Source organism: Salmo trutta, chromosome 27, assembly GCF_901001165.1.
Source record: "Salmo trutta chromosome 27, fSalTru1.1, whole genome shotgun sequence".
NCBI classification, from domain to species: domain Eukaryota; kingdom Metazoa; phylum Chordata; class Actinopteri; order Salmoniformes; family Salmonidae; genus Salmo; species Salmo trutta.
This window is the reverse complement of record NC_042983.1, coordinates 5,183,367-5,204,348: the sequence shown is the minus strand read 5'-3', so window position 1 is coordinate 5,204,348 and position 20,982 is coordinate 5,183,367. Positions and strand designations below refer to the sequence as shown.

The 20,982-nt window shown below is 42.0% G+C and overlaps 1 protein-coding gene across 1 annotated transcript in view; it reads right to left on the bottom strand.

Moving 5' to 3' along the window:
• Positions 1-20,982, bottom strand: part of ipo11 (importin 11) — a 248,086-nt gene that overhangs the window by 57,437 nt on the left and 169,667 nt on the right. The window contains exon 26 of the mRNA XM_029716410.1: positions 12,466-12,587. Coding sequence (XP_029572270.1) covers positions 12,466-12,587 — 122 coding nt within the window. The remainder of the gene's footprint in view (positions 1-12,465; positions 12,588-20,982) is intronic.

Sequence of the window (20,982 nt, the reverse complement as noted above, 5' to 3'; positions counted from 1 at the left end):
TTAATGTATTCTGTGACTATTCTATCTCCCTCTTGAGATTTCCAAATAACAAAAGCAACAGTATAAATGCCACAATTGAGTAACTTCTTACGAACTGATTCTCTCTTTAGCCGTTTGACCACATTGAATCAGCAAAGCAGTAACTCATTCACTTTAGTTTCATTGTAATGCTATACAATCCTTGTAGTTCCACACATATGTCTGGAAGATTGGCATGCCAATTTACCAGGTCAAACAAAACACTAATGACCATGGACCAGGGCACTCTTCCATGAAACTGACCACGCAGTTTATGCATGCTAAGTAGAGGATATAACAACCCAAAAGCTAGGATTCCAAAATGTGTACTTTACTCATTTAAAGACTTGCAAAAGTCCTTTTAAACTTGACCAAGTAGATGATAATTCTATGACCAAAAAACAGGAGGACCGAAAGTCCAATAAGCTATCCTCTGCTGATAAATAAAAGCTACATTTCCTTCAATGGCTTACAGACTAACACAAACCCATTGATAAACAACCTTTTTTTTTTTTTACAGTGAAAGAAATAGTGATGGATGGACTGAATAAGTAAGCATTTCACCGGTCGGTCTGCAGCACACCTGCTGTTTACGAAACATGTGACCAATAAAAATGGATTGATTCATTTTTTGTTGAATAGTTTATGGTGAGCTAAATGCTCACTTTTAAAAGAAAATGAAGGGGGACTGAAGTGGTACCCCACTCAGACCAACACCTCTCTAGCCTCTTCAAACCAGAACACTGATTTACATTCAGTGACAGAAAATAAACTAGTCATCCAACATCATAAGATAGGACAAGAGGAGGCTGCAAAATTAAATCATTGAAATGTAAGTGGCAAGGAACAGTTAGTGAGTGGAATAATTGCATATTAAAGGAGACGTAGTAGTTATCTGAAGCCACCGTGTTATCAGATATTTACATTAAATTACTGGCAAAGCAGAAGCTGTTATCCCCATCGGACACACACGATAGTCAATTTACACAAAACAATGATTTTTTTTAATCTCCATTTATTTATGGATTGCACTGACTAAGTCGCTGTGGATAAAAGCATCTGCTAAATAAGGGTTTCCCAAACTTAGCCATTGTAGTAGTTGGAATTCGGTTCAATCGCAGTGGATCGAATCATGTGAATCAAAATAATCATTTGTGAATCGGGAACAGGCGGCTAATTTTAGGAAAAAATACTTTGTTTTTGGATTATGTGGATGCAAAACTTGTTTTGTAGATACTTCAAGTTGGGCATTCAATTTATGAGCTATTGCAACTCAATAGATACTAGTCAACCTGCAAAGTAAACACGACTAAGGTAAGAAAAATATGACTAAACTACAAAAGAAGAACATTTGTGCGCGTTCTTCAGCTGTCTAAAAATATTTGTATGGTAGTTGGAGATGTTAAAGGTATAATTCAAGCTGAATAGGAGCTGAAGCAGTTCATTATTAAGAATAGGTCTGATTACTTTAGTAGAATGATATATATTTCAGCTAGGTCATCAATTGTAAAAAAAAAAAAGAATAAAAAAAAAAGCTGAATATGCCTCTGCAGAATGAAAAACTGTGGTCCCTGTAACTCATTTCAAAACCATTATACCAAAAGTCTAACATCTTTTGGTATGGCTGATAGGTGTATTTGCTCACTCGCCACAAAAGAATGGAAATCCATTCAACAGTAAATCAACTGTGTATGGCCTAGTACTCCGTCACCGTACGATTCGATTGAGGTGACGTCTACAAAATTCATCAGACTCTAGCATTTCAGCTGTGATTGTGTGAAATAAGGGTTAGGTGGTAGTTTGGAGATGCAACACAGCCAGCAAAGGCTGTCATATCCAATTGCTGATGCAAAGCAACGGAGGGGGTGTACAAAAGAACTCCCATTTGCCTACAGTACGATTGTCACATCAAAACAAAAGAAAACTCAACCCCCAGAATCTGGATAAGGAATTTACCGTCATACAACACAGGACTTACAAAGGAGTTAATTCTGAATCCTTTGAAAATCTTTCCAAAAAAGTTCAATAATATGCTTTACCTCCCACTCGGCTCTCTGCCACGGTATAACAATTTCAGTGCTTGTAATTCAGCGCTCATTCTGTCTGGCTCACATAAAAGAGAAGAAAATAGAATATCAAAAGAATTATTTATCGACCATCAGTTGTAAACAAATATTTGTGGTCTTAGTAAGCTCCTGCTCCAGCTGTTAGGTTTGACATTATGGTTGTATCCTATGACACCACCCATGATCAGTACCTTAGCATACTTATTTTGTCGACATTTTGAGTCAAGTTGATCAACGTCTCGACAAAGCAGTAACCAATTTTGCTTTCAGGATGAGGACAGTCCTGAACTGACCCTGGCAATGTTTACACTCTGTGTGGCGTCAGACAGAGGTGTGAGTGACCCTTTAAGATTAGAGCCAGGGAGATGTTTTTTGATCCGGCCCAGACTGCCCTACTTACATCCTATCGACCAGCTGTACTCCAATGGTCATCCTTTCTCTCTCACACACACACACACACACACACACACACACTAGCATTTCATATTTTAAATGGTATTTTACAAAATGTTCCATCCCAAGAAAAAAAAAAACTTTTCTCCCAGAAGTGTTATTCTAAAGCATATGTCACCATTTGATTAGAGCTTTGATCGGCATGACATTCAAGCCTGATGCTACCTGATCCTGATGAGCCATACATTAAAGACATTTCATGAGCCCAAGCCCAAATGAGTGTGCTGGTATCCAATACATAGCCTACAATATACAGTGCATTCGGAAAGTATTCTGACCCCTTCCCTTTTTTCCACATTTTGTTACGTTACAGACTTAAAAAATTAATTATGATGAATTAAATAAATGCTTTCCTCATCAATCTACACACAATACTCCAAAATGACAAAACAAAGTTGCAAATGTATTAAAAATAAAAAATAAATACGAATTCAGACACTTTGCTATGAGACTCAAAATTGAGCTCAGGAGAATCCTGTTTCCATTGACCATCCTTTGAGATGTTTCTACAACTTGGAGTCCACATGTGGTAAATTCAAATTGGTTGGACATGATTTGGAAAGGCACACGTCTATATAAAAGGTCCCACAGCTGACAGTGCATGTCAGAGCAAAACCCAAGCCATGAGGTCGAAGGAATTGTCCATAGAGCTCAGAGACAGGATTGTGTCGAGGCGCAGATCTAGGGAAGGGTACCAAAACATTTCTGCAGTATTGAAGGGATAAGCGCCTTGGTCTGGGAGGTGACCAAGAACCCGATGGTCACTCTGACAGAGCTCTAGAGTTCCTCTGTAGAGATGGGAGAACCTTCCAGAAGGACAACCATCTCTGCAGGACTCCACCAACCAGGCCTTTATGGTAGTAGTCAGTAAAAGACACACAAATTGATCAGAAATACAGTGTAGACATTGTTAATGACTATTGTAGCTGGAAATAGAAGATTTTTTTTATGGAACATGTACATAGGCGTACAGAGGCCCATTATCAGCAACCATCCCTCCTGTGTTCCAATGGCATGTTGTGTTAGCTAATCCAAGTTTATCATTTTAAAAGGCTAATTGATCATTAAAAAACCCTTTTGCAATTATGTTAGCACAGCTGAAAACTGTTGTTCTGCTTAAAGAAGCAATAAAACTGGCCTTCTTTAGACAAGTTGAGTATCTGGAGAATCAGCATTTGTGGGTTTGATTACAGGCTCAAAATGGCCAGAAACAAATAACTTTCTTCTGAAACTCGTCAGTCTATTCTTGTTCTGAGAAACGAAGGCTATTCCATGCAAGAAATTGCCAAGAAAATGAAGATCTCGTACAACGCTGTGTACTACTCCCTTCACAGAACAGCGCAAACTGGCCCTAACCAGAATAGAAGAGTGGGAGGCCCAGGTGCACAACTGAGCAAGAGGACTATATACAGGATATACAGACGCTCTATTGAGTTTATAATGCCTGTCCTTGGAATTTTCTAAATGGATTAACTATTCTACATTGAACACTTCATGTGGATGAGTTATGGCCAGGACATCTGTATGGTGAGTAGGCCAAGGCTTAATAATTCTGATGAAAATACGCTTGGTCTTCATCAAACTAACGTTTTTGCATAGTTTCAGTGTGGAACCTGTCTTTGTTTAGGAGGGTAATAGCCTAGGCTAACAAATTCTAAATGCCACTAGCAGTTTGCAAAGTAGGGTCGTCACTAACGTTAGTTACCACAGCCACAAATTCATAAACCCTGCCTGTTTCTACAATTTTTCGTCTTAAAATCAGATTTTAAACTTAACCACATTGCTAACCTTTTTTTTTTTTTTTTTTTAATTTAATTTATTTTGGGCAACAGATATATACAACAAAATGCACAATATGGACCCAGAGGATATCACTTGAAAGTATTCATTAAAACGCTTATTTCCAAAGTGGTCCTCGATGGTAAAAATAACTAACACAATGATTAAAAGACAAGACAAAATTACAAACAACCATAAATACATTAATTTATATTGACATCCTAAAAAGTGGCACTATTCACTGCACTTCTCCCTAACCTTAAAAATCAACCATATTCATTTCACATTTAAACAATCTAATCGCACATCATACCGATCCTTCAAATAATACACCTGACCAGCAGTAGGGGTCACAAGGGGCAGTGGAGTGGTTTCTCTTACTTAGACAACCTTGTCCAAATGAAAAGCTTTGCCTGCTTTTTAAACCTATTTTTACTTTTTATTTGCTTGATCTCCAGGGGAAGGCTATTCCATAGACAAATGCCTGTATGGAGAAACGTGCTCCTCGCAGTACTGTTTACTCTTATGCCTCACCCTAAACTTAAATTAATACAAAAAAAGCACATTTTTACTTTCATACATTTTTACAATACAGCCAAGTGGCTGTGGTAATTAGTGACAACCGCAAAGTAGCCTAAGCAAAAATCACACAATTATTCCAAAACTGCAACTCATTGTCAGAACACATATTTTACTACTTCAGTTATCCAGTCCATTTTGAATTTGAGATAAAACTCAATTTGGCAAGGAATGTAGCTTGTGTATCCCATCAGTTAGAGATGTTTTTATGAGCATTTATTTCTGTAGGTGCACACAGCACGTGTGTGTAGAGGGAGCTGTCAGAACGCAATTGAGTGAGTGAGACATTAAGGGATGTTAAGGGATCACTGTGTGATGCTTGGCTTGGTTTCTTTTTTGTTGTGTCCCGCAATTGCACATGTACAAATGGAACACTAGTGTGAAAGCACAGAAACGGCTTCAAGACAAAATTTCGACCAAATAGTTGTACAATATTTGAACAGATGTGATCTCTGGTTAAAGATCGATTTTTTGATGTCCGTTCGAGCAGTTCTCGATTACTCACACCCAATATCCCTAAGAGAAAGACTGCAAGAGAGTGCTCACGTGCGCACTGATTTAAAACAGCTATATTCAAGTCTTAGGCTGCTTTTAAACTCTGCGCTGCAATAAAAAAAAAACATCTTTACAATAACTGTTTTAGTCAAAAGTAAAAAAGTTACCATGAGATGATACATGCATTGTGAACTGTGCTCCATGCTGAGATGTGCTGTCTGTGATTGATCATGCAGATAGCAGTGAGAGGGCCTTAGAGAAGCCAGATTTAGACATAGCATATAAATGAACAGTTAACATCATGCTGTTGATAAAAATAATTTACTATAAATTTACCAGTTTCTTGCAGTTATTTTGTCTCTGCGTGCAGTTTGAGGTTGCTAACTAGTAGATACCATAGCATGCTAGTAGATACCATAGCATGCTAGTAGATACCATAGACTTCCAGGCATTGCACTAACGCTAGTTAGCATTGGCTAGTGAAACTACTTCTAACTTTCTTCATGCTGGATGCAGAGACAAAAATTGTATCTATGACTCTGTGGAAAAAGATGAAGGCTTCATTGCAAAAATCCTAGGATATCACTTTAAACGACTAAAACCAGATATAAAGTATCTAGAAAAGATAATGGAGCTACAGTTGAAGTGGGAAGTTTACATACACCATACTCAGTTTTCACAATTCCTGACATTTAATCCAAGTAAAAACTCCCTGTCTTAGGTCAGTTAGGATCACCACTTTATTTTAAGAATGTGAAATGTCAGAATAATAGTAGAGAGAATGATTTATTTCAGCTTTTATTTCTTTCATCACATTCCCAGTGGGTTAGACGTTTACATACACTCAATTAGTATTTTGTAGCATTGCCTTTAAATTGTTTAACTTGGGTCAAACGTTTTGGGTAGCCTTCCACAAGCTTCCCACAATAAGTTGGGTGAATTTTGGCCCATTCCTCCTGACAGAGCTGGTGTAACTGAGTCAGGTTTGTAGGCCTCCTGGCTCGCACACGCTTTCAGTTCTGCCCACAAATGTTCTATAGGATTGAAGTCAGGGCTTTGTGATGGCCACTCCAATACCTTGACTTTGTTGTCCTTAAGCCATTTTGCCACAACTTTGGAAGTATGCTTGGGGTCATTGTCCATTTGGAAGACCCATTTGTGATCAAGCTTTAACTTCCTGACTGATGTCTTGAGATGTTGCTTCAATATATCCACATAATGTTCCATCCTCATGATGCCATCTATTTTGTGAAGTGCACCAGTCCCTCCTGCAGCAAAGCACCCCCACAACATGATGCTGCCACCCCCGTGCTTCATGGTTGGGATGGTGTTCTACGGGCTTGCAAGCCTCCCCCTTTTTCCTCCAAACGTAACGATGGTCATTATGGCCAAATAGTTATATTTTTGTTTCATCAGACCAGAGGACATTTCTCCAAAAAGTACGATCTTTGTCCCCATGTGCAGTTGCAAACCGTAGTCTGGCTTTTATATGGCGGTTTTGGAGCAGTGGCTTCTTCCTTGCTGAGCGGCCTTTCAGGTTATGTCGATATAGGACTCGTTTTACTGTGGATATAGATACTTTTGTACCCGTTTCCTCCAGCATCTTCACACGGTCCTTTGCTGTTGTTCTGGAATTGATTTGCACTTTTCGCACCAAAGTACGTTTATCTCTAGGAGACAGAACACGTCTCCTTCCTGAGCAGTATGACGGCTGCGTGGTCCCATGGTGTTTATACTTGCATACTATTGTTTGTACAGATGAACGTGCTACCTTCAGGCGTTTGGAAATTGCTCCCAAAGATGAACCAGACTTGTGGAGGTGTACAATTGTTTTTCCTGAGGTCTTTGCTGATTTCTTTTGATTTTCCCACAATGCCAAGCAAAGAGGCATTGAGTTTGAAGGTAGGCCTTGAAATACATCCACAGGTACACCTCCAATTGACTCAAATGATGTCAATTAGCCTATCAGAAGCTTCTAAAGCCATGACATTTTCTGGAATTTTCCAAGCTGTTTCGGCACAGTCAACTTAGTGTATGTAAACTTCTGACCCACTGGAATTGTGATACAGTGAATTATAAAAGTGAAATAATCTGTCTGTAAACAATTGTTGGAAAAATTACTTGTGTCATGCACAAAGTAGATGTCCTAACCGACTTGCCATAACTATAGTTTGTTAAACAAGAAATTTGTGGAGTGTTTGAAAAACGAGTTTTAATGACTCCAACCTAAGTGTATATAAACTTCCGACTTCAACTGTATATATTTTAATAAGATCATCTTTGAAAACGAACAAATCACCAAAATAAAGAAAAATCAAAAATACCTAAATTGTCATACCATTGATTTTGTAGGTGAGAGACCGGTCATTGGCTACGCCCACATCCCCAGTCCACCTGGTCATGCTGCTGATCCAGTTTCTGCTTTTCTGCCTGCAGCTATGGAACCCTGACCTGTTCACTGGACGCGCTACCTTGACCAGAACCTGGTGTTTCGACCCTCTCTCTTTTGCTCTATTAATCTCTCCGGCTACCGCACCGCCTGTCTATACCTCAATGCATGGCTACGGAAAGCATACTGACATTTACTCCTGATGTGCTGACCTGTTACAACCTCTATAACCACAGTGATTATTATTCAACCATGCTGGTCAACTATGAACGATATTGCATTAATGGGCATGCACTCCTATAATCTCCAACCGGCACAGCCAGAAAAGGACTGGCCACCGCTCAGAGCCTGGTTGCTTCGTAGGTTCCTGACTTTCTAAGGATTTTTTTCTAGCCACAGTTCTTCAACATCTGCATTGCTTGCTCTTCAGGTTTTTAGGCTGGGTATCTATATAAGCACTTTGTGACAACTGCTGATGTAAAAAGGGCTTAATCAAATACATTTGAATGATTGAGGCAATTTTACTATTACTATGAGATAAACCGTGTGTGTTAACTTGGCTGTGAGCAATCAGCTGTTTTCCCTTGGTGGCAGGAGCAGCAGTAGAATTCAGCTGGTCACCCTCCAGCCAACCGTACCAGACCTTCTTAACAACACCCTCACCATCACCATGCCAGACCACCCTAGGGGCAGAGTGTGTGTGCGTCCATGGATCTTTTTGGATCAAAATTAGGCTTAGGTGGTGGGCAGGGAGTGGCGTGGCCATGGCCAACGGTGCCATGCCCACTGTTGGACGAAGTAACAGAATGTAGCTCCTTTACAACCACAATTTCCTGCCATTCTACACATTTTTCCATATCTTATGCAATTGTGTATGTTAATAGGCCTATGTTGTGTAAATTTCCCCAGCGTGGCTACAAATGACAATGTATCCTCAGTCAACTCACCTGGTTAAATAAAATAAAAATAAAAATCTGCGTGACTCAAACATAACAAAATCAATGCCATGCCATGAAATCAATACTCCTGAACGCATAATTTTTGGAGTTTTAGATTCATTTACTGTCTAGCTTTTATTTTGGTGATTGATAGTGAAAAATATATACTGTAGGTCCTTTATCTTTTCTACCTTACTTTATGTCCGGTTATAGTTGTATTTACATTCCAAAAAATATATTTTTAAATATAATAACATTAATATGTACAAATACAGTGCATTCGGAAAGTATCTATTCAGATCCCTTCACTTTTTGTTATGTTACAGACTTATTCTAAAATGGATTAAATAATTCCCCCCCCCCCTCATCCATCCACACACAATACCCCATAACAAAGAAAAATATTTTTGTACATTTATGAATAAAAACAAACTGATATAACACATTTACATAAATATTCAGACCCTTTACTCAGTACTTTGTTGAAGCACCTTTGGCAGCGATTACAGCCTTGAGTCTTCTTGGGTATGACGCTACAAGCTTGGCACACCTGTATTTGGAGAGTTTCACAGTCTGAGGTCCTGAGCACTTCGGAGCAGGATTTCATCAAGGATCTCAGCGTACTTTGCGCCGTTCATATTTCCCTCGATCCTGACTAGCCTCCTAGTCCCTGCCGCTGAAAAACACCCCCACAGCATGATGCTGCCACTACCATATGCTTCACCGTAGGTACGGTGCCAGGTTTACTCCAGATGTGACGCTTGACATTCAGGCCAAAGAGTTCAATCTTGGTTTCATCAAACCAGAGAATCTTGTTTCTCATGGTCTGAGAGCCCTTCAGGTGCCTTTTGGCAAACTCCAAGAGGGCTGTCATGTGCCTTATACTGTAGAGTGGCTTCCGTAAGGCCACTCTATCATAAAGGTCTGATTGGTGGAATGCTGCAGAGATGGTTGGTCTCTGGAAGGTACTCCCATCTCCACAGAGGAACTCTGGAGCTCTGTCAGTTACCATCGGTTTCTTGGTCACCTCCCTGACCAAGGCCCTTCTATTCCCCCATTGCTCAGTTTGGAAAGCCGGTCAGCTCTAGGAAGAATCTTGGTGGTTCGAAACTTCTTCCATTTAAGAATGATAAAGGCCACTGTGTTCTTGGGGAGATTCAAAGCTGCAGACATTTTTTGGTACCCTTCCCCAGATCTGTGCCTCGACACAAACCTGTCTCGGAGCTCTAATTCCTTCTACCTCTTGGCTTGGTTTTTGCTCTGACATGCACTGTCAACTGTGGGACCTTATATAGACAGGTGTGTGCCTTTCCAAATCATGTCCAATCAATTGAATTTACCACAGGTGGACACCAATGAAGTTGTAGCTACATCAAGGATTATCAATGGAAACAGGATGTACCTGAGCTCAATTGCGTCTCATAGCAAAGGGTCTGAATACTTACGTAAGTAACATATTTCTGGTTTTCATTTTTAATACATTCGCAAAAATGTCTGTCATTATGTGTAGATTGATGATTTATTTATTTAATCCTTTTAGAATAAGGCTGTAACGTAACAAAATGTGGAAAAAGTCAAGGGGTATGAATAATTTCCAAATGCACTGTATGTGTGCGCATATGTGGATGTCAACATACCACCCTGCATCCCACTGCTGGCTTTCTTCTGAAGCTAAGCAGGGTTGGTCCTGGTCAGTCCCTGGATGGGAGACCCGATGCTGCTGGAAGTAGTGTTGGAGGGCCAATAGGAGGCACTCTTTCCTCTGGTCTAAAAAATATCCCAATGCCTTAGGGCAGTGATTGGGGACACTGCCCTGTGTAGGGTGCTGTCTTTCAGATGGGACGTTAAACGGGTGTCCTGACTCTCTGAGGTCATTAAAGATTCCATTGCACTTATCATAAGAGTAGGGGTGTTAACCCCGGTGACCTGGCTAAATTCCCAATCTGGCCCTCATATCATCACAGCCACCTAATCATCCCCAGTTTACAATTGGCTCATTCATCCCCCTCTTCTCCCCTGAAACTATTCCCCAGGTCGCTGCTGTAAATGGTAATGTGTTCTCAGTCAACTTACCTGGTAAAATAAATAAATATGGAGAAAAGTGACATGCCCGGGGACCATGGGACATACAGTATCAGTCAAAAGTTTGGACAAACCTACTTATTCAAGGGTTTTCCTTAATTTATTACTATTTTCTACATTGTTGAATAATATTGAAGACATGGAATCATGTAACGGAAAAGTATTAAACATATCAAAATATTTTAGATTCTTCAAAGCAGCCACCCATTGCCTTGACAGCTTTGCACACTCTTAGTATTCTCTCAACTAGTTTCACGAGGAATGCTTTTCCAACAGTCTTGAAGGAGTTCCCACATATGCTGAGCACTTGTTGGCTGCTTTTCCTTCACTCTGTGGTCCAAATCATCCGACACCATCTATATTGGTGAATGCGGAGGCCATGTCATCTGACGCAGCACTCCATCACTCTCCTTCTTGGTCACATAGCCCTTACACAGCAAGGAGGTGTGTTTGGAGTCATTGTTATGTTGAAAACAAATGATAGTCCCACTAAGCCCAAACCAGATGGGATGAAGTATCGCTGCAGAATGCTGTGGTAGCCATGATGGTTAATTGTGCCTTGAATTCTAAATAAATAACTGACAGTGTCACCAGCAAAGCACCCCCACACATCCTCTATGCTTCACGGTGGAAACCACACATGCAGAGATCATCTGTTCAACTATTCTGCGTCTCACAAAGACACGGTGGTTGGAACCAAAAATCTCCAATTTGGACTCATCAGACCAAAAAGACAGATTTCCAACAGTCTAACGTCCATTTCTCGTGTTTGTTGGCCCAAGCAAGTCTCTTCTTCTTATTGGTGTCCTTTAGTAGTGCTTTCTTTGCAGCAAATTGACCATGAAGGCCTGATTCACGCAGTCTCCTCTGAACAGTTGATGTTGAGATGTGTGTTTATTTGTGATGCAATTTCTGAGGCTGGTAACTGGAATGAACCGATCGTCTCAGCAGCAGAGGTAACTCTGGGTCTTCCATTCCTGTAGCGGTCCTTATGAGAGCCAGTTTAATCATAGCGATTGATGGTTTTTGCGAGAGCACTTGAATAACTTTCAAAGTTCTAGACATTTTCCGGATTGACTGACCTTCATGTCTTAAAGTAATGACGGACTGTCGTTTCTCTTTGCTTATTTTAGCTGTTCTTGCCACAATATGGACTTGGTCTTTTACCAAATCTTCTGTACCTTGTCCTTGTCACAACACAACTGATTGGCTCAAATGCATAAAGGAAATCAATTCCACAAATTAACTTTTAAGAATGCACATCTGTTAATTGAAATGCATTCCAGGTGACTACATCATGGTTGAGAGAATGCCAAGAGTGTGCAAAGCTGTCATCAAGACAAGGAGTGAATATTTGAAGAATCTCAAATTTAAAATATATTTTGATTTGTCACTATTATTCTATAATGTATAAAATAGCAAAAATATAATAAAAACCTTGAATGAGTATGTGTTCTAAAACGTTTGACCGGTATTTTATTTTTTAAACACTGGTTGGACATAGCCGGCCCAAAAAACACTTTAGCTCCCCACCCAAGACATTTCTATGCAGAAAAATGCTGCTGTGTGTGCCTACCTGTGTTTTTTTTTGTCAGCCAATGGGAGTCAGGGTATGGAAATAAAGAGAACTGAAACGCTTCAACTTATTTGCTAGGTGTGTCCTCACCTGTTGTCTGATGGTAAGAGGGAGAGCAGAGCCAGAGACGACAGTTTCCTCCTCTCCGGCTGTGTGATGTTGTCCATGCGGTCTACCCACATCTCTATCACACCACCTAACAACTGGCCAATCTGACACAGGAGAGAGAGAGAAAGTGAGAAAGAAAGAGAGAGAGAGAGAGAGAGCAAGAACACAAGGTTCAAGCATATCAGTCATCTGAAGTGGCCTCTGTCTTCCAAAGTCACAGAAAAGAAGTGGACAGGTGAAAGCATAACAGCTGTTATACTTCATCCACATTGCTCTCACCTATTTTGTCACATTAGTACTAATGGAAGAGTAGAGCTTGTGAGATACACCCTACTGTATACAGTGCATGAGGAAAGTATTCAGACCCCTTGAGTTTTTCCACATATTGTAAAGTTCCAGCCTTATTCTAAAATGTATTAAATAAAAAAATGTCCTCAATCTACACACATCACCCCATAATGACAAAGCGAAACAGGTTTTTAGAAATGTTTTCAAATATAAAAAAGATACACAAAAAATACCTTAATTACATTAGCATTCAGAACCTTTGCTATGAGACTCGAAATTGAGCCCCGGTGAATCATATTTCCATTAATCATCCTTGAGATGTTACTACAACTTGACTGGAGTCCACCTGTGGCAAATTCAATTGATTGGACATGATTAGGAAAGACACACACGCTCACGGACAATTCCTTTAAACCTCAATACTTGGTTTTTGTTCTGACATGCACAGTCAACTGTGGGGACTTAATATAGACAGCTATGGGACAAGTTTGTGTCGAGGCACAGATCTGAGGAAGGGCACAAAAAATGTATGCAATTTTGAAGGTCCCCAAAAACACATTGGCCTCCATCATTCTTCAATGGGAGAAGTTTGGAACCACCAAGACTCTTCCTAGAGCTGGCCGGCTAGCCAAACTAAGCAATGGGGGGAGAAGGGCCTTGGTCGGGGAGGTGACCAAGAAACCGATGGTCACTCTGACAGAGCTTCAGAGTTCCTCTGTGGAGATGGGAGAACCATCCAGAAGGACAACCATCTGTGCAGCACTCCACCAATTAGGCATTTATGGTAGAGTGGCCAAACGGAAGTCAGTCTTTGGTAAAAGACACATGACAGCCCTCTTGGAGTAAGCCAAAAGGCGCCTAAAGGACTCTGACCATGAGAAATAAGATTCTCTGGTCTGATGAAACCGAGATTGAACTCCTTCGCCTGAATGTCAAGCGTCACGTCTGGAGGAAACCTGGCGCCATCCCTAAGGTGAAGCATATGGTGGTGGCAGCATCATGCTGTGGGGATGTATTTCAGCGGCAGGCTCGGGAGACTAGTCAGGATCAAGGCAAAGATGAACGAAGCAAAGTACAGAAAGATCCTTGATGAAAACCTGCTCCAGAGCGCCCAGGACTGGGGTTAAGGTTCACCAGGAACAGGACAATGACCCTAAGCAAACAGCCAAGACAATGCAGGACTGGCTAAAGGACAAGTCTCTGAATGTCCTTGAGTGGCCAAGCCAGAGCCCGGACTTGAATCCGAGCGAACATCTCTGGAGATACTTGAAATGAAAATAGTTGTGCAGCGACGCTCCCCATCCAACCTGACAGAGGTTGAGAGGATCTGCAGAGAAGAATGGGAGAAACTCCCCAAATACAGGTGTGCCAAGCTTGTAGTGTCATTCCCAAGAACACTCGAGGCTTTAATCGCTGCCAAAGGCGTTTCAACAAAGTACTGAGTAAAGGGTTTGCATACATATGTAAATGTAATATTAAAGTTTTTAATTTTCAATAAAATAGCAAAAATGTCTAAACCCGTTTTTGCTTTGTCATTATGGGATAAATAAATATATACATACATACACACACTTGAAGTCGGAAGTTTACATACACTTAGGTTGGAGTCATTAAAACTCGTTTTTCGATCACTCCAAAAATGTATTGTTAACAAACTATAGTTTTGGCAAGTCGTTTACTTTGTGCTTGACACGTCATTTTTCCAACAATTGTTTACAGACAGATTATTTCACTGTATCACAATTCCAGTGGGTCAGAAGTTTACATACACTAAGTTGACTGTGCCTTTAAACAGCTTGGAAAATTCCAGACAATTATGCCATGGCTTTAGAAGCTTCAGATAGGCTAATTGACATCATTTGAGACAATTGGAGGTGTACCTGTGGATGTATTTCAAGGCCTTCCTCAAACTCAGTGCCTCTTTGCTTGACATCATGGGAAAATCAAAAGAAATCAGCCAAGACCTCAGAAAAAGATATTGTAGACCTCCACAAGTCTGGTTCATCCTTGGGAGCAATTTCCAAACGCCTGAAGGTACCATGTTCATCTGTACAAACAATAGTACACAAGTATAAACACCATGGGACCACGCAGCCATCATACCATTCAGGAAGGAGACGCGTTTTGTCTCCTAGAGATGAACGTACTTTGGTACAACAGCAAAGGACCTTCTGAAGATGCTGGAGGAAACGGGTACAAAAGCATCTATATCCACAGTAAAACGAGTCCTATATCGACATAACCTGAAAGGCCGCTCAGCAAGGAAGAAGCCACTACTCCAAAACCACCATAAAAAAGCCAGACTACGGTTTGCAACTGGACATGGGGACAAAGATCGGACTTTTTGGAGAAATGTCCTCGTCTGATGAAACAAAAATAGAACTGTTTAGCCATAATGACCATCGTTATGTTTGGAGGAAAAAAGGGGGAGGCTTGCAAGCCGAAGAACACCATACCAACCGTGAAGCACGGGGGTGGCAGCATCATGTTGTGGGGGTGCTTTGCTGCAGGAGGGACTGGTGCACTTCACAAAATTGATGGCCTCATGAGGAAGCAAAATTATGTGGATATATTGAAGCAACATCTCAAGACATCAGTCAGAGATGGCCGCCTCGCTTCGCGTTCCTAGGAAACTATGCAGTATTTTGTTTTTTTGTGTTATTTCTTATAATGCTACCCCAGAAAATCTTAGGTTTTATTACATACAGTCGGGAGGAACTATTGAATATAAGAGCAACGCCAACTCACCAATATTACGACCAGGAATACGACTTTCCCGAAGTGGATCCCCTGTTTGGCCTACCACCCAGGACAATGGATCGGATCCCAGCCGGCGACCCAAAACAACGACGCCATAGAAGGGGCAGACGGAGTGATCTTCTAGTCAGGCTCCGTAGACGGGCACATCGCGCACCGCTCCCGAGCATACTACTCGCCAATGTCTAGTCTCTTGGCAACAAGGTAGACGAACTCCGAGCAAGAGTTGTCTTCCAGAAAGACATCAGAGACTGTAACGTTCTTTTCACGGAAACATGGCTCACTCGAGACACGCTATCTGAGTCGGTACAGCCACCTGGTTTCTTCACGCATCGCGCCGACAGAAACAAGCATCTCTCTGGTAAGAAGAAGGGCGGGGGTGTGTGCCTTATGATTAATGAGACGTGGTGTGATGATAACAACATACAGGAACTCAAGTCCTTTTGTTCACCTGACTTAGAATTCCTCACAATTAAATGCCGACCGCATTATCTACCAAGAGAAATCTCTTCGATCATAATCACAGTCGTGCATATTCCCCCCCCAAGCAGACACGTCGACGGCCCTGAAAGAACTTCATTCGACTCTATGTAAACTGGAAACCACATATCCTGAGGCTGCATTTATTGTAGCTGGGGATTTTAACAAGGCTAATCTGAAAACAAGGCTCCCCAAATTCTATCAGCATATCGATTGTGCTACCAGGGCTGGCAAAACCCTAGATCACTGATATTCTAACTTCCGCGACGCATGTAAGGCCCTCCCCCGCCCTCCCTTCAGAAAAGCTGACCACGACTCCATTTTGTTGCTTCCAGCCTATAGACAAACTAAACCAGGAAGCACCCGCGCTCAGGTCTGTTCAACGCTGGTCCGACCAATCGGATACCATGCTTCAAGATTGCTTCGATCCCGTGGACTGGGATATGTTCCGCATAACGTTGAACAACATTGATGAATACGCTGATTTGGTGAGCGAGTTTATTAGCAAGTGCATCGGTGATGTTGTACCCGCAGAGTCTATTAAAACATTCCCCAACCAGTAGCAGTGGATTGATGGCAGCATTCGCACAAAACTGAAAGCGCGAACCACTGCTTTTAATCAGGGCAAGGTGACCGGAAACATAACCGAATACAAACAGTGTAATCAAACAAGCTAAGCGTCAGTATAGAGACAAAGTGGAGTCACAATTCAACGGCTCAGACACGAGAGGTATGTGGCAGGGTCTACAGTCAATCACGGACTACAAAAGAAAAACCAGCCCCTCGCGGATCACGATACCTTGCTCCCAGACAGACTAAACAACTTTTTTGCTCGCTTTGAGGACAATACAGTGCCACTGACACGGCCCGCTACCAAAACCTGCGGGCTCTCCTTCACCGTAGCCAACGTGAGTAAAACATTTAAACGTGTTAACCCTCGCAAGGCTGCAGGCCCAGACGGCATCCCCGGCCGCTTCCTCAGAGCATGCGCAGACCAGCTGGCTGGTGTGTTTACAGACATATTCAATCAATCCTTATCACAGTCTGCTGTTCCCACATGCTTCAAGAGGGCCACCATTGTTCCTGTTCCCAAGAAAGCTAAGGTAACTGAGCTAAATGACTACCGCCCGGTAGCACTCACTTCCGTCATCATGAAGTGCTTTGAGAGACTAGTCAAGGACCATATCACCTCCACCCTACCTGACACCCTAGACCCACTCCAATTTGCTTACCGCCCCAATAAGTCCACAGACGATGCAATCGCCATCACACTGCACACTGCCCTAACCCATCTGGACAAGAGGAATAACTATGTAAGAATGCTGTTCATCGATTACAGCTCATCATTTAACACCATAGTACCCTCCAAACTTGTCATTAAGCTTGAGACCCTGGGTCTCGACCCCGCCCTGTGCAACTGGGTCCTGGACTTCCTGACGGGCCGCCCCCAGGTGGTGAGGGTAGGTAACAACATCTCCACCCCTCTGATCCTCAACACTAGGGTGCGTTTTCAGCCCTCTACTGTACTCTCTGTTCACCCACGACTGCGTGGCCATGCACACCTCCAACTCAATCATCAAGTTTGCAGACGACACTACAGTGGTAGGCTTGATTACCAACAACGACGAGACGGCCTACAGGGAGGAGGTGAGGGCCCTCGGAGTGTGGCGTCAGGAAAATAACCTCACACTCAATGTCAACAAAACAAAGGAGATGATTGTGGACTTCAGGATACAGCAGAGGGAGCAGCCCCCTATCTAAATTGACGGGACAGTAGTGGAGAGGGTGGAAAGTTTTAAGTTCCACGGCGTACACATCACGGACAAACTGAAATGGTCCACCCACACAGACAGCGTGGTGAAGAAGGCGCAGAAGCGCCTCTTCAACCTCAGGAGGCTGAGGAAATTCAGCTTGTCACCAAAAACACTCACAAACTTTTACAGATGCACAATCGAGAGCATCCTGTCGGGCTGTATCACCGCCTGGTACGGCAGCTGCTCCGCCTAAAACCGGAAGGCTCTCCAGAGGGTAGTGAGGTCTGCACAACACATCACCAGGTGCAAACTACCTGCCCTCCAGGACACCTACACCACCTGATGTCACAGGAAGGCCAAAAAGATCCTCAAGGACAACAACCACCCGAGCCACTGCCTGTTCACCCCGCTATCATCCAGAAGGCGAGGTCAGTACAGGTGCATCAAAGCGGGGACCGAGAGACTGAAAAACAGCTTCTATCTCAAGCCCATCAGACTGTTAAACAGCCATCATTGACATTGAGTGGCTGCTGCCAACATACTGACTCAACTCTAGCCACTTTAATAATGGAAAAATTGATGTAATCAATTTATCACTAGCCACTTTAAACAATGCCACTTTATATAATGCTTACATACCCTACATTACTCATCTCATATGTATATACTGTACGCTATACCATCTACTGCATCTTGATGTAATATATCACTAGCCACTTTAAACAATGCCACTTTATATAATGTTTTCATACCCTACATTACTCATCTCATATGTATATACTGTACTCTATACCATCTACTGCCTACGCCTTTCAGGTATCACTCATTCATATATTTTTACGTACATATTCGTATTAATTCCTTTACACTTGTGTGTATAAGGTCGTTCTTGTGAAATTGTTAGGTTACATCACTGCATGGTCGGAACTAGAAGCACAAGCATTTCGCTACACTCGCATTAACATCTGCTAACCATGTATACGTGACAAATACATTTGATTTGAAAGCTTGGTCGCAAATGTATCTTCCAAATGGACAATGACCCCAAGCATACTTCCAAAGTTGTGGCAAAACGGCTTAAGGACAACAAAGTCAAGGTATTGGAGTGGACATCACAAAGCTATGACCTCAATCCTATAGAAAATGTGTGGGCAGAACAGAAAAAGCATGTGTGAGCAAGGAGGCCTACAAACCTGACTCAGTTACACCAGCTCTGTCAGGAGGAATGGGCCAAAATTCACCCAACTTATTGTGGGAAGCTTGTGGAAGGCTACCCGAAACGTTTGACCCATGTTAAACAATTTAAAGGTAATGCTACCAAATACTAATTGAGTGTATGTAAACATCTGACCCACTGGGAATGTGATGAAAGCTGAAATCATTCTCTACTATTATTTTGACATTTCACATTCTTAAAATAAAGTGGTGGTCCTAACTGACCTAAGACAGGGACATTTTACTAGGATTAAATGTCAGGAATTGTGAAAAACTGAGTTTAAATGTATTTGTCTAAGGTGTATGTAAACTTCCGACTTCAACTGTATATCTTTTGTGTGATTTGGCTCAGAGCGCATCTATAATTTGGTCCCTGGTGGACCACGAGGTTGTCTGGTTTGGGTTTAAGGTCGACATTTCAACTACAAGGCCTTTTACAAGTCAAGACTTGTGGACAAGCCTCAGTGTCAACAATGAAAAGACTGCCCTCAATCCCACTTCCTTAATTTTTGGGAAAAAATCCACAGAGATACAAGTATAGGCTCCATATAAAAATACAATCTGACCCAAATTGCTTCTCAGAGGGCCTCCTGGAACTCCCTTGTGCTTATCTTTGTGAACAAGTAGCAAGGTTTGGCAAACTGATCCCATGATCAGAGTAGGCCAACAGGTCGTAGTGACAAACAGAAGGCATGTGGATGTTTACACAGGTTTATGCTAGTAACCTGGGCTGCAAGCTGTTTCACCCTCTGCCTCAGCTGTCTCATATGCTGTTTCCTAGCCAAACAAAAACCTAAAACAATCAAGGAGTTGGCGCAAGTCAAAAGACTGGCACCCATGCTAAATCTCGGTCGCTGCTGCCTGGCTCCCAACTGGATAGCCTATGTACCCAGCAGGGCCTGATCTGTACGGTGTGGTGACTTGTGCATTAGCAGAGGTAGTTAACCCCAAACTCTTAGCATAGCAAACAAACAGGCATATACAGTGCATTTGGAAAGTATTCAGACCCTATGACTTTTTCAAAATGTTGTTACATAACAGCCTTATTCTATAATGGATAAAATGTTTTTTCCCCTTATCAATCTACACACAAGAGTTCCACAGAGGAACTCTGAAGCTCTGTCAGAGTGACCATTGGGTTCTTGGTCACCTCCCTGACCATGGCCCTTCTTACTGAGGAGTGGCTTCCGTCTGACCACTCTACCATAAAGGCTTGATTGGTGGGGTGCTGCAGAGACGGTTGTCCTTCTGGAAGGTTCTCCCATCGCCACAGAGTGACCATCGGGTTCTTGGTTATCTCCCTGACCAAGGCCCTTCTCCCCCGATTGCTCAGTTTGGCCGGGCGGTCAGTTCAAGGAAGAGTCTTGGTGGTTCTAAACTTCTTCCATTTAAGAATGATGGAGGCCACTGTGTTCTTGGGGACCTTCAATGCTGCAGACATTTTTTGGTACCCTTCCCCTCAATACAATCCTATCTCAGAGCTTTACGGACAATTCCTTCGAGCTCATGGCTTGGTTTTTGCTCTGACATGCACTGCCAACTGTGGGACCTCATATAGACAGGTGTGTCTCTTTCCAAATCATGTCCAATCAATGGAATTTACCACAGATGGACTCCAAGTTGTAGAAAGATCTCAAGGATGATCAATGGAAACAGGATGCACCTGAGCTCAATTTCGAATCTCATAGGAAAGTGTCTGAATACTTATGTAAATAAGGTATCTGTTTTAGAAAGAGGCTATAACGTAACAAAATGTGGAAAAAGTCAAGAGGTCTGAATACTTTGGTGGACTGAACGTGATTTAATAATTTAGGCTGCTGTTGAGGGGGAGCAGAATTTCTTTCTCATTTATTCTCTGTCGCTAAAGAAAAGTTGTACAGACAATAGAGGGTAAATATAAATAAAAATCTAAACAAAAAGGCATCTTGGGAAAATGTTTGTTGCTTTAAGTACTACGGAGGTAACAAAGTTAAATTACGGGAGAGGGGGTTTAAATGATGTAACC